The 12791-nt window shown below is 43.4% G+C and overlaps 1 protein-coding gene and 1 long non-coding RNA gene across 2 annotated transcripts in view; both read right to left on the bottom strand.

Annotated features, from left to right (window-relative positions):
* LOC140357893 (uncharacterized) overlaps positions 1 to 12791 on the bottom strand; it is a 51174-nt gene that overhangs the window by 17287 nt on the left and 21096 nt on the right. The window lies entirely within an intron of this gene.
* LOC140357765 (myosin heavy chain, embryonic smooth muscle isoform-like) overlaps positions 3549 to 12791 on the bottom strand; it is a 30048-nt gene continuing 20805 nt past the window's right edge. The window contains exons 5-12 of the mRNA XM_072442282.1: positions 10154 to 10315; positions 8869 to 8997; positions 8437 to 8525; positions 7936 to 8059; positions 5252 to 5460; positions 5072 to 5179; positions 4631 to 4804; positions 3549 to 3740 (exon numbers count right to left, since the gene is read on the bottom strand). Coding sequence (XP_072298383.1) covers positions 3581 to 3740; positions 4631 to 4804; positions 5072 to 5179; positions 5252 to 5460; positions 7936 to 8059; positions 8437 to 8525; positions 8869 to 8997; positions 10154 to 10315 — 1155 coding nt within the window. The 3' untranslated portion in view covers positions 3549 to 3580. The remainder of the gene's footprint in view (positions 3741 to 4630; positions 4805 to 5071; positions 5180 to 5251; positions 5461 to 7935; positions 8060 to 8436; positions 8526 to 8868; positions 8998 to 10153; positions 10316 to 12791) is intronic.

Here is a 12791-nt window from a genome sequence, read left to right as displayed (position 1 = left end):
GAGGTACTTTCACTGTGTTTGGAATTAAACCAAGTCCATTTGTTCACACTTCTGTTCTCCTGTCCATTGTTCAGTTGGGCACACACGGGCAATGTCAATGACACCTCTGGGGAAAGGCCACCATGAATCACACTTCTCCTCTTCTCCCGTTCATTGTTCTGCTCTCAGTTTGATGCATCAGTGTTTACTTTAACTGAGGGGGGCCACTGTCAATCACACTTCTGAGGAAAGGCCACCGTGAATCACACTTCTCCTCTTCTCCCGTGTGTTTACTTTAGCTGATGGGGTCAAGGCAAATGATTTCTCCTCCTCTGATGAACTGCTTTTATCTCCCCCTATTTCTTTTTGCTCTCTAATTAGTCATATTTATTTAAACTGTGTTTTATTAATTATGAGAATAGCTAAACAACCAATAAATGCACTTGTAAGTATGCCACACACAATGGGGACATTATAACACAAGTAGATACAGAAGTAAAAGAACATAACTTATAGAAAGCTTTAAAAACACTCTTAATAGAAACACTCTTATAAACAAAACCTCCTATATTCTTAACAAGGAAAAAAAAATTACAATAAAAATAATACAAACAATAAATGATGATTGTATAATTTCTATGAATGAAACATGACAGAGTAATGACGTCAGTGCCAAACACGCAGGTTGTGAGATCGCGGCAGACAAGAGTCACGGCGTTGTTTAAAATCAGTGTATCAAAGTACTCCAAAATATGCAGCAAAGTAAACGAAACAGCAGCGCGGACAGAGCCGCGCCTCCGCGCGCGGCACATGTGGGTTTGTTATGAATGAAACATGACAGAGGAATAATGTCAGTGCCAAACACGCAGGTTGTGAGAGGTTGCGCATGTGCGTGGGGGGCTAAAAGCCTTATTTAAAGGCGCTGTAGCTGACTTTCACCGTTTAGAAACAGAACTAGTTTATGAACCTGATTCTTTGCATGTAATAAAGTAAAATCTGCTTTGCCCCAGGACAGATATTGTAAAACATCTATTTGTATGAAAATAAGACCACAGCACTTTATTCTCTGAGAAGCAGGAAAAGCAACTTAGCATGCTAATGTTTGTTAGCTTTACAGTAAACTCCTTAGCTCAGTGTCTTAAAAAGTGCTTTTAAACTCATGTTGAATATTTCGGATGCTGGGAATGCATTAGGTAAGAGAGCGATACAAGTGGAGCTGTGAAAAGTTTAAAATTTGTTCACGTTTCAAAACAGTAAAAATCATGTACAGCTAGGGATGCGTACCGCTACGACGGACCGGATTCGGACTTATAAAAACGTTTCGGTTCAGGTCCAGAAAAACGAAACCCCGGTGATTCGTTCTGGACTCATTAAAAATCTACCACTCACATTCTATATCCTTTATGTGCGAGAATCGAAACCATCCTAAACCTTCCATAGATCGCGAAATTCACGCTAGAAAAGACGTAAACACTGACATCGCTGTCAATGGCCCGGAGCATCAGCGACGCACGCGTCTTCCGCGCGGCAGAAGTTGAAGCCGGCGCAATGAGTTTAAAGACGCGAGAGACCGAACATTCGGGAAGATCGCTGGCTTAATTGAAGCGTTTTAAGCCGCCGCGTGCGTCGCCGCTTGTGCCGCTCCGTGAGTTGGTTTAAGACGTTAAAGGAGCGGGTTGTGCTTTGGTTTGGGTGTAAATATTGTAACTTCTCGCTCAGGTCAGTAATGCTGGTTTAGTGCTCACAAGTTGTCACTTTATTTCTTGAACAGAGTTGGTTACTGTTGGCCGTAACCATGGCGATGGAACAGGAACATCAAAAACCACCTCGTCTCCTGAGCCGCTCTTAGCTCCGCCCCAGAGACCGCACGCACTAGAGACTAGGGTCGCTACAATATGAATAAAATAACTGTTATGTTGTGGTGTAGCATTTATTTCAGTGGGTTAATGTGCAATATACATATTTATACATCTAAGTAAATACTAAGTCAAAGTAATATTGTTTAATTGCTGGATTCATTAATTGTAGCTTATATTTTGTAATAGTATTTGTATTCTACAGTTGTTAAATATGGTCTTGTGTTTAATGCTGTTAATATGATGTATTGTGTGTAGTGTAAAATATTTTCATATTCTATTTATGATACTGCAATGACTTTGATGCCAATGGATCTGCAAAATTAAAGAGTGGAAATGTATCTAAAGGCATTAAACTTCAAGTGTGGGGAACAGCCCAGTCAAACCAGTAACACACTTGACAAACATAGTATCAGCTGAAACAGCTGCCCTAATACTAATACTCAACATGCTCTTGTTCAGGAGTTGTTCCTCTCGTAAAACACATGAATGTGTGTTAGCAGCTAGCAGCTTGTGATTTGTAAGTTGTAACTTCTGTTAATAAGCAGTGAATAAACCAGATAAATTGAGTTTATTTCAGTCTGCAGTTAAGCCTTGTGTTTGATAGTCGTCCTTGTTCAAGTGTCTTCAACTTAATTTAGCGAAGTAGCTTGTGTTATGCTGTTATAACATTATGCAAAAATGGCATGAGTTCAGCCGGACTCATTAGGTCCGGACCTGAACCTGAACCTCTGGATTCGAATCCGGACTTGAACCTGAACGTGGGTTTAGGTCTGCATCCCTAGGTACAGCACCTCTGTCTCTAACAAAAGGGACTCATTCTAGCATATTTAAAAGAAAAGTGTTACACACCGCAAGACATTTGAGTGTTTTTGTTAAAAAAAAAAACCTAAAAAACAAAGACCCTAAACCCTGGACAATGGGCAGTGGACAACTCGTCGCAGGTCCAACACAGAGACATTACAGACAACCATTCATTAACTAGGGCCAATTTAGAGTTAACAATTTTACCTAACACATGCATGTCTTTGGACGGTGGGAGAAAGCCGGAGAACCCGGAGAGAACCCACAATAACACGGGGAGGACATGCAGACTCCACCCAGAGAGATCATGTTGGTCTGGTCCGGGAATCGAACCCATGACCTCCTTCTTGAGAGGCAAAAGCGCTAACCGCCTTTGGCACCGTGCAAAGTGTTTCATGGAAAGGGTACCGCCCCTTTCAGGGAAAGCCTTATTTAAAAAGTAATTTAAAGTCCTAACGGAATGACGTCAAGTACCCATTAATTCATTCTAGTCATTTTTATACACATGCAATAACAGAAGAGCGGAATGGTTACAGAAAATAATGAGTTTCACTTACACTTATACTTTTATTTTGTACTAAATAATGTGTAAGTGTAATTCAAATTAATACATTTCTTTTTAAAGGTTAACAAATGATGCCATGGCGACATGTGCCGTACCACTAAGGGCTAAACCCCTAAAACACTGGTCCACTGGAGGCGTCCACTTTGCATCTCGTGCAGGTGTGTGTCCACAGGCCGTAACCCGTAGCAACTACTGAAACGATCCAAGCAGGAAACTGGCTCAAATGAAAGTTGAATCTGAACCTTAAGGCAACAGTAAATGCTTCTCTTCTCCATCACTCCTGGAGTCATGCAGAGGGAAAGGAAAGTAAAGCTGGGGGGGGATGGGTCGCTCCAGAGTGGGATGGGTCACTCCAGAGTGGGATGGGTCGCCGGGGTTACTCTGGGGTGGGCTGGGTAGCAGGGGTTTCGTTGGCGTTGTTGTCTGAGGTCTTGTTCTCCAGCTCTTCATCTGAGAGCAGCTCCAGAGAGGTGCCTTCTACTTGCAGCTGCCGGCGGCCAGAGCGACTGCTGGAGAAGGAGATGGGGCCTCCACGCCTGGACAACAGAAGCATTACCTTTATAATTAGCATTAGCATTAGCATTAGCTAAGGATGGGCAATGAATTGAAAAATTGAGAGTTTGAGATGCAGCCATGTCTAATCTTCAATGATATTCTTGGGGTTTTTGAATGAAGAGTCCACAATCCTCAGTAAATCATGTGGTTTGGAACACAAGTTAGACTTTAAAGGAAGAAATGTAATTATTTTATGTATTAAATGGCACAGATTCAAAGTCTGTAATTAGTTATAGTTCATGTTCATGACATTCCAAAAAGGCAATTTTATTTTGTTTTTTAAGATACAAATAGACATTCAGAAAATGGAAAAGATTACATGACTTAATTTGAAAATTTATACATTTGGCAGACATTAAACAAAATGGGATAATTTCTTTGGGTTTTGTGAGCAATGATTTCATCTTTTTTTTTATTGGTTTGATGTCCACTGTTTTTGCTTCATGTCTCTGGTCTTGTTTTTCTTTGTCTGTGTTTGTTTTTATGTGTTCATAAATTATAAGAAAACATATATACATAAAAAAGAATGAATAAATAAATAAAATAAAGTCAGGTACAGAGTGCTTCCTGGAGGATGGACTGAAACAGGTGCTGCTGCACCCACAGGATGACTCATCCTGTAGGTAGGTCGGTGTGCTCATCTGAGGGAAAGGACTTTTCTCTAGACAAAAACTGCCGGAATCAATCCAAAAACCACTTTGGGCACACATATGAGGAACCAATAGTACTGTAAGAAGGTTAAACGCTCTGAAAAGTCGATTTTGCATGATAAGGGACCTTTAAACACACTTTTGACATCTCCTTTATGTTGAGCATTTGACCTGTCCTCTCTTGCTCATGCTGTGGGACGTGTTAACAGCATGAGTCGTACCTGAGCATGTTCTTGATTGTGTGCACTTCTCGGGTCAGCCCGTCGCTGGCTTCCGTGGCATTGTCCAGCTCTCTCTGCACATTTCTCCAGGACACATTGGATCGAGTGGCCTCCTCTTCCGCCTCCTCCAGCTGCCTCTTCAGCTGTTTCAGCCAGGAGTTCGCCTTCTCCAGCGACACACAAGCAAATGCATCAGTAACATAGCATGATGTGAGGTAATGTGATCACAAACTAGAAACAGTTTGTGGGATAAATGTCGGTCACTTGAATAATAATACTCTAAATAATCACAAGTATCGACGGATGAATTTTGATGTGACTGATTTTAGGAAAGGTTACAACGGTACTCATTGTTGAAATGTAGTTTACTATGGCTTTACGATCATAAACACTACAACGTAATAATTGAAACAGAATGGTAGTTTGTGCAGTGGTCAGACCTGCTCCTTGTACTGGTCTCCATGGCGTCGCTCGTCATACAACTGCATGCACACCTCCTTCAGCCTTTTATCAGATCTCCTCACCATCTTGTTGGCGGCTGATCTCTCCCTGTAAGCACACGCCTGTTACACGCCTGTCCCACACACACACATATACTAGACTGGTGATAACGGCTCTGACTTGGCCTCCTGCTCCAGCTGCTCCTCTAGCTGTCCAATCTTCAGCTCCAGGGCTGTGATGGAGGCTTTGAAGCGGGTCTTGATTGCTCCCTCCAGCTCGCTCAGTTTGGCCTTCAGCTCCTTGTTCTGCCGCTCCAGCTGCTGTCGGGCGTTCTCGCTCTTCTGGGAACTGCTGCGCTCTGCGCTCAGGTCTTTGATCAGTGAGTCCACCTGCAGCCACCGGGCAAACCACATCATTTACTTTTGATTGTCATGTCACTTTTCTACAACTAAATCTCTTTACATCAAGGAACCACTGGACCAGCTCAATACTCTTCATCGGGTGCTCGAGGGTTCATGAGAGTTTTCCCAACCACTCCACATTTACTTTGTGGATCTTGAAAAGGCTACCGACCGTGTCTCTTTGGGGGTACTCCGGGAGTACGGGGTCCGGGGCCCTTTGCTCAGGGCTGTCCGGTCCCTGTATGACCGGAGCAGGAGCTGTGTTTGCATTGCCGGCAGTAAGTCAGACCTGTTCCCAGTGCATGTTGGACTCCGCCAGGGCTGCCCTTTGTCACCGGTTCTGTTCATAGTTTTTCTGGACAGAATTTCTAGGCGCAGTCAGGGGTCGGAGGGTGTCCGGTTTGGGGACCACAGGATCTCATATCTGCTGTTTGCCGACGATGTTGTCCTGATGGCTCCATCAAACCCGGACCTGCAGCATGCACTGGGACGGTTTGCAGCCGAGTGTGAAGTGGCTGGGCTGAGAATCAGCACCTCCAAATCCGAGGCCATGGTTCGCAACCGGAAAAAGGTGGCTTGCCCTCTCCAGGTGGGTGGGGAGTCCCCAAGTGGAGGAGTTCAAGTATCTCGGGGTCTTGTTCACGAGTGAGGGAAGGATGGAATGTGAGATTGACAGGCGGATCGGTGCAGCGGCTGCAGTGATGCGGTCGCTGCATCTTCTGCTGGGGTGAAGAAGGAGCTGAGTCTGAGCTCTCGAATTACCGGTCAATCTACGTTCCTCCCTCACCTATGGTCATGAGCTTTGGGTAATGACCAAAAGGACAAGATCGCGGATAGAAGCGGTCAAAATGAGTTTTCTCCGCCGGGTGGCTGGGCGCTCCCTTAGAGATAGGGTGAGGAGCTCAGTCACACCGGAGGAGCTCGGAGTAGAGCCGCTGCTCCACGTCGAGAGGAGCCAGCTGAGGTGGCCAGGGAGGCGCTCCTGAGCGCCTCCCTGGGGAGGTGTTTCGGGCCTGTCCCACCGAGAAGAGGACCCGAGGAAGACCCAGGACACGCTGGAGGGACTATGTCTCTCAGCTGGCCTGGGAATGCCTCGGGATCCCCCGGGGGAGTTGGAAGAAATGTCTGGGGAGAGGGAAACCTGGGAGTCCCTGCTTAGACCGCTGCCCCTGCGTCCCGGCTCCAGATAAGCGGAAGATGGATGGATGGTTGGAAATCAAGGAACCACATTTATAAATCAGTGAACACAGACACTGGGGCCATGGCAGGTGGACTGACTTGCTCAAAGACACAATGAAATGTAATCCACTGGACACCGACTTCAGGTACACCAACTGTCACCAAAACATGCACTAAATTAAGCTGATGACAAGAGAGTGTTTGGAGAGACTTTTAGACTAGGCTCATCTTTTCAACACAGTTTCATTTGATTTTTAGCTGTAGCTCCTCAGACAACTTTAATTTTAAGCAAGTAAAGACATATTCAACAAGTTTACTTAAGGCTTGTCATGGATCTATTGGTGCAGGACACTTTGGAATCACAAAAACCCTTTGCAGGCTCCGGCAAGGGTTTTACTGGGGCCAACTTAGAAGGGACGTAGAGGACCTCTGTGCCGCATACAAGGGTCCCCCTGGTCAGTCCTGTGCCAAGCTTCAGCAGTTAGCTGTGGGGGCCCCTATGGAGAGGGTGGCAGTAGACATAATGGGCCACCTCCACTGATAAGGGCAATTGTTATGTTCTTTTTGCCATGGACTATTTTACAAAATCTGCGGAAGCTTTCACCATTCCAGACCAGGAAGTAGAAACTGTGGCAGACGCCCTGGTGGGGGGGATGCTTTCCAGGTTTGGGGCAGCTGAGGTCATCCACAGTGACCAGGGAAGAAACTTTGAGTCTGATGTTTTCTCTGCTATGTGTGATCCGGATGGGAATGATTACCCCACTTCATCCTTAAAGTGATGGGCTAGTTGAGTGTCTTAACAGAACTCTGGTAAAACAATTCGCCATCATCACTGCAGATCAGATCAGAGAGATTGGAACATCCATCTTCTCCTTGTTTTACTGGCCTACAGATCTTCGGCCCAGGACTCCACATTGTGCACCCCTGCCCTACTCATACTGGGCCGAGAGCTGCGGACGCCAGCAGAAATGTGTTTTGGTAGACCCCCTGACACGCCAGCAGTCCCACCGGGTCCAGAATATGCAAGGAGGCTTCAGGACCAGATTGAGACAGCTCATGCCTTTGCACGTGACCATCTGCAGAAGGCGGGAATACAGTAGAAAATGAACTTTGACATCAGAGCCAAAGGAAAGGACTTTAATGCCGGGGAACTGGTCTGGGTATTTAAAATGTGCCCTTTACTGTAATACTAAACCAAACGACAAATCAACCTTTGTTAAACACAGTAAAAACACTAAAGCTTGTATTGCTGTAGGAGCCACAGACATAATACTGACTACTGACCTGCAAGGTCGTCTTCCTGAAGCGGTCATTCAGCAGCTCCATGTTGGCCTGCTCCTCTTCCAGCTCCTCCTCCAGCTGAACGATACGATCCTCTAGACACAGCTTCTCCTTCAACAGAGCCAACCTGCCAACAATCAGGAAGCAGAATAATTGCTGTTTGGGTTTGATAGGGGGTAGGTGATCAAAGAATTTTCGGAGCACTCGAGTCTCAGTTTGAGGACAATGCAGGATTTCCTCAAATATGCACAAATCAATCTAAATAGAACTTTGAGAAATCTAATGATAAAGAAACACCACATATTAAAGTCAATTGGTATATCATATCATCTATCTTTTATAACCGTCACAAAAAAAAAAAACTAAGGGAACTTTTATATAAAACTGGCTGCTGCTCTTCATTGAACAAAAAAAAAGTTTGTATAAAATGTATGTTGAGTGAAACCCTTTTTATCCATCCAAAGTCTTTTCAATGCACAGATAAAGAAGGAATTTGCTGCGTACTTTCCAGAGGTGCTGTTGGAGATTTCGTCCTGGAGCTCGTCTCGTTCCTGCTCTGCGTGACGTCTTCCTCGCTCAGATGCAGCCAAGTCCTAAACAGGGCGAGGGCAGAATTATACATCTGTAATGACCAGCTTCCACACAGCAACTGTATTCTGCATCATTTAAAGAGCGTCACACTCTTCACTGTTGCCAGCAGAGGGCATGTCTGAGCTGTTTTTCTAAGCAGTGTAGTCATGTTTATTTAGTTAAACATTTTGAATTCCAATGTTAAGGTGTTCAAAAGTACTTTAATAAGCAGAACGAAAGAATAGAAAATCCTATTATTAACAGTCCATGTTTTTGAAAACCTTAATGTTTACGGCAACCAGATATGTTGGTACAAAGTCTTGACGACTGCATAAAAAATATCCTCTTTTGAAAAAGCCCTCCAACCTCATGGAGCTGCATGACCTCGGCCTCATGGCTCTTGAACTTATTCTCGTTCTCTTTGGCCATGGAGAAGATATCATCTCGAGAAGCTCTGGTGTCCTCCAGCTCCCTCTGGTATTCCTTCAGCTGAGCCTGAACACATGAGGAAATGATCATCAGATGCTTCCAGTCTAAATAATAACAATTTAAAAGTGCATTGGATTAATATAACATTTGGAGCTAAGCATTTTGTGGTGGGCCACTAGACAAACATGGCTTGCATTCTGTGTCTATTGACATATTTCCACTGGTTCACTTTGGAGCAGAACAGAATTATCCGAAAGTGTTCAAACCTCAGCGTCAAAGCGTCCAGTTTACATTCAAAGACTATGTGGAGGTGCGTCCAGGAAGTGCATTTTGAGCATTTGATGCAGAGAGTTTTGAGCATGAAAAAATCAAAATACAATATTTTCCCAGTGCCACTGTTTCGGAGATAACGTCACTCATTCCTAAGGTTTTGGCCAAACATCGAGGAGTTAAACAGCTGATTGTGCACGTGGGTGCAGTGTGTAATGTATTGCGCAATCGCGTATTATGTCCCTACGGCAGTCCGTACCGGTACTTCCGGAGTTCCTGCACATGTTCAATAAACACTCTCGCCTCGTACCTGGCTCGGCTAAACATACAATACAAGTATTTTACATGGTGTCAGAAAACTGTCAAGTACAGAAAGTACCTGCGTAGCCATGATGATTAAGTTTGACCATCCGAAAATTGACTGGGACGCAGCAGATTTATATCAAGAGTTCCAGAGGTTTTGGCCACGGTGCGCCGTGCTCCCCCGCACGCACCCGCCGTGCTCCGCGCACGCACTCGCCGCCTAATGTTGCCCTAATGCTCGTTGCTGAGAGTTTTTTACCATTTCAAAACAATTACTGCCACAACGATGTATTGAAGCTTCAAAGCAACAAAAAAACGAAAGTAGGTTCAAACCTAGACCTCTCTGACCACCACAAAGCACCCCTAACCGTAACCCTAACACACATATATTCAGGTTGAAGTGGTACAATGACACAACAAGAATGTGCAATATTACAGGAAGAATGCATGTTTTTCATACTATTTTTGAGTGTAGTACCAGGGACAAATGAGTGATTACACCGACGTACTACTGAGTAAAAAAAGCATCTGAAATAACTGTGTAAATTCAATCTCAGTGTAAACAATAGGTGGCCACCTGTGCGGCTTACTGTTCCTTTGTTCAAAAGCAGCTGACAGGATTGCAGTAGCGGGTAGTCCAGGTGCATACCTGTATCTTGCGCAGCTGTTTGATGGCCTCGTCGCGGGCCTTGGTGGCTCCTTGGATGTGGCCATCCACATCCTTCAGGTCCATCTCCAGTTTCTTCTTGGCTGCAACAGCCAGAGCCTTCTGCTTCCTCTCATCCTCCAGCTCCGCCTCCAACTCCCGCACCTGACCCACACACATTCACCAAGACCACGTTACTGTTATTGCAGGCCGAGAAGGAGAGTCTAAGGACAGAGGACCCTGGGACATCGTCCCTCGCCACCACAGACATTGTCTGACTTCATCGCCACCACAGACATTGTCTGACTTCATCGCCACCACAGACATTGTTGATTCATTTCTCCCTGTGGCCCTCAGAGGCAACTGTTGTTGTGATTTTGGGCCTTACAAAAATAAATTGATTTGATTTGATTTGAATATTTATTGTAATACCCAAGACTCCTGTGTAACAGAAATGTCCCTTATAGATAAAAAAATGTGTTCAGCCAAAATATTGTATACATGTCTTACTTAAGTGGGGGTCCCAAGAGTTGGGGGTCACGAGATGACTTGGAAGATGTCATTTTAAAATGACAATGCACATGATACATATTTTTATTGGAAACAGTACATTTTAGTGAAATAAGGCCTTGGCTTCTGCCTACACCTGGTCAAATAATAAATCTGTTATATCTATTTATTTTTTGTGCTTGGGATGATGAGAACTTTTTGTTTTGACCAAACAACAATAAATAAATAAAATAACAAGAAGCCACTCAAACAAACCTAAATGATCTAAGATGGCAATTTCAAATAGCAAGGAAGGCTCAGATGTTCGGTCATTTTTAGGGGCCTGGCCTGAAAAGGATTTGGGTTTGGAAACCCCAGCTCTAGTTTTCATACTGACACAAAGAGCACAAATTAAAGTTTAGACAATCAATCTAGTTAAAATATTGTCAACATTATTATAATGTTGAACATTTTATCTAGTTTATCCTAGCTTAAAGTTTGTTCAATTTTAAAGTTCAAACGTTCAGAAAAACCTGTTCCATGTGCATTTTGGATAGAATTTTGTGTTTTGATCCTGTTTTTTGTTCCAGTCATCCCGGAGATGTAAATTCACACGGAAACACTCTTGTACTGCTCTACATCTCGGAATTCCTACTTGAAATAACGGGCAACATTTCAGAACTCTGAGTTTATAGGTCTTTAATTGAATTAGTTGTTTATTTTATATTTCAATCTTCGATAAAAGTTACCATTAGCTGTGGTTAGCTTAGCCAACTGTTGTTGTGCACGGATCCCATTTATAAAAAGAAAAACATATCAAACAAAGTCATGTAATGAGGCAAGAAAACCTGCCACATGCACTTCAAGCCAAAATTAATAAAAAGGAAAGCTTGAAATATGAGGACTTAGTAGAAATACTGTAGCTCAGTATATCCTGTTGTAGGGGACCCATTATGTCCCCAAAAGACCTTTGAAAGACAATAAACAAGCAAAATGTTGACTGACTAAAGGAATGTTACCCACCCCTCCCATGGACTAGCACACTGTCTTCACCAGAGCCCTACCCCCTTTGGGTCAACACCTCTGATAAAGGACAGGATGGAAAGTTTCTCAGGATTAATTGACTTGACTTAATTACTATATTTCACACCTAAACTGACTTAATGCTTACTGTGTGATCTAAACTTGTAACTAAATCATGTTTTAGTTTAGTTTGCCATAAGAACTGTGTTTGAAATGTGTTCATGTCGTACTTAATGTACTTCCACATCACCTGCTAATGATGTGTGCTCATTGACGATGTTGCAGCATTTGTTATAGTTACATGTCATTTTGCTGGTTTCAGTTAAAATTTGTCCAAATTGAGAATAAGTCACTCCCACTCTAGGCCACACCTCCGAGGTCAGATAAAAGACCAGGAGAGCCTCTGCCTCCCTCTCTTCCTTTTCGGCTTCTTGATCTGAACTTCTGCTTGTTTTCAGCAAAGGCTGAAGCTACATCTTCATCAAAGAACCCATACAGACCCAAAGAGCTCTGAGGATCCAAAGAGCTCTGAGGAGGCCTTGATCCACATCTGAGCCTTCCTTGGACAGGTAAGACCTGAGAGTGGCTGATACTGGCAGAATGGCATTAAAGTCAGGTTTCCTTCAATTATTTTACTGGAATTAATCAAAACTTAATTCTTAATATCAGCATTTCTTTTAACTAAGTTGAGCCCAGGCACAGCCTGTGTAACCAAATATATGATTAATTGCTTTTATATCTTTGTTAATTAAACCACACAAAATCATCCTGGTTTATAGAGCCTTTGTATTGATCTTTATAAAATTGTCAGTCAATGAATCGTGTACTCCCCTTCAGAGAATGAGACTAAGTAGGTATTAATGTTTTGCTGAACAAGCTTCAGATGGTGCCCCTTTTAAATATAAATATGAAAATTAACTAGATAATGTGCAATGGCTGAAGCCATTGCGAGTGTCTGCATTCTTGCGTAAAAGTACTACATGTGTGTAGTAAAGACTTTATTCTTGTTAGGCTCGAGCCATGGAATGGAATGTTCATTCCATGGAATGCTCGAGTCTATTGTTCTTCCCCTGGTTTCTTATTCCTATTATTCCTATTCTTCATGTTCATACTCTGGCATTTTTGACCC

Source organism: Eucyclogobius newberryi, unplaced genomic scaffold (genome assembly GCF_026437365.1).
Source record: "Eucyclogobius newberryi isolate DKJ021-1_F unplaced genomic scaffold, fEucNew1.0.hap1 SCAF_13, whole genome shotgun sequence".
NCBI lineage: Eukaryota > Metazoa > Chordata > Actinopteri > Gobiiformes > Gobiidae > Eucyclogobius > Eucyclogobius newberryi.
Note: the sequence above shows the minus strand (reverse complement) of the source record. Positions and strands in the feature narration are given on the sequence as shown.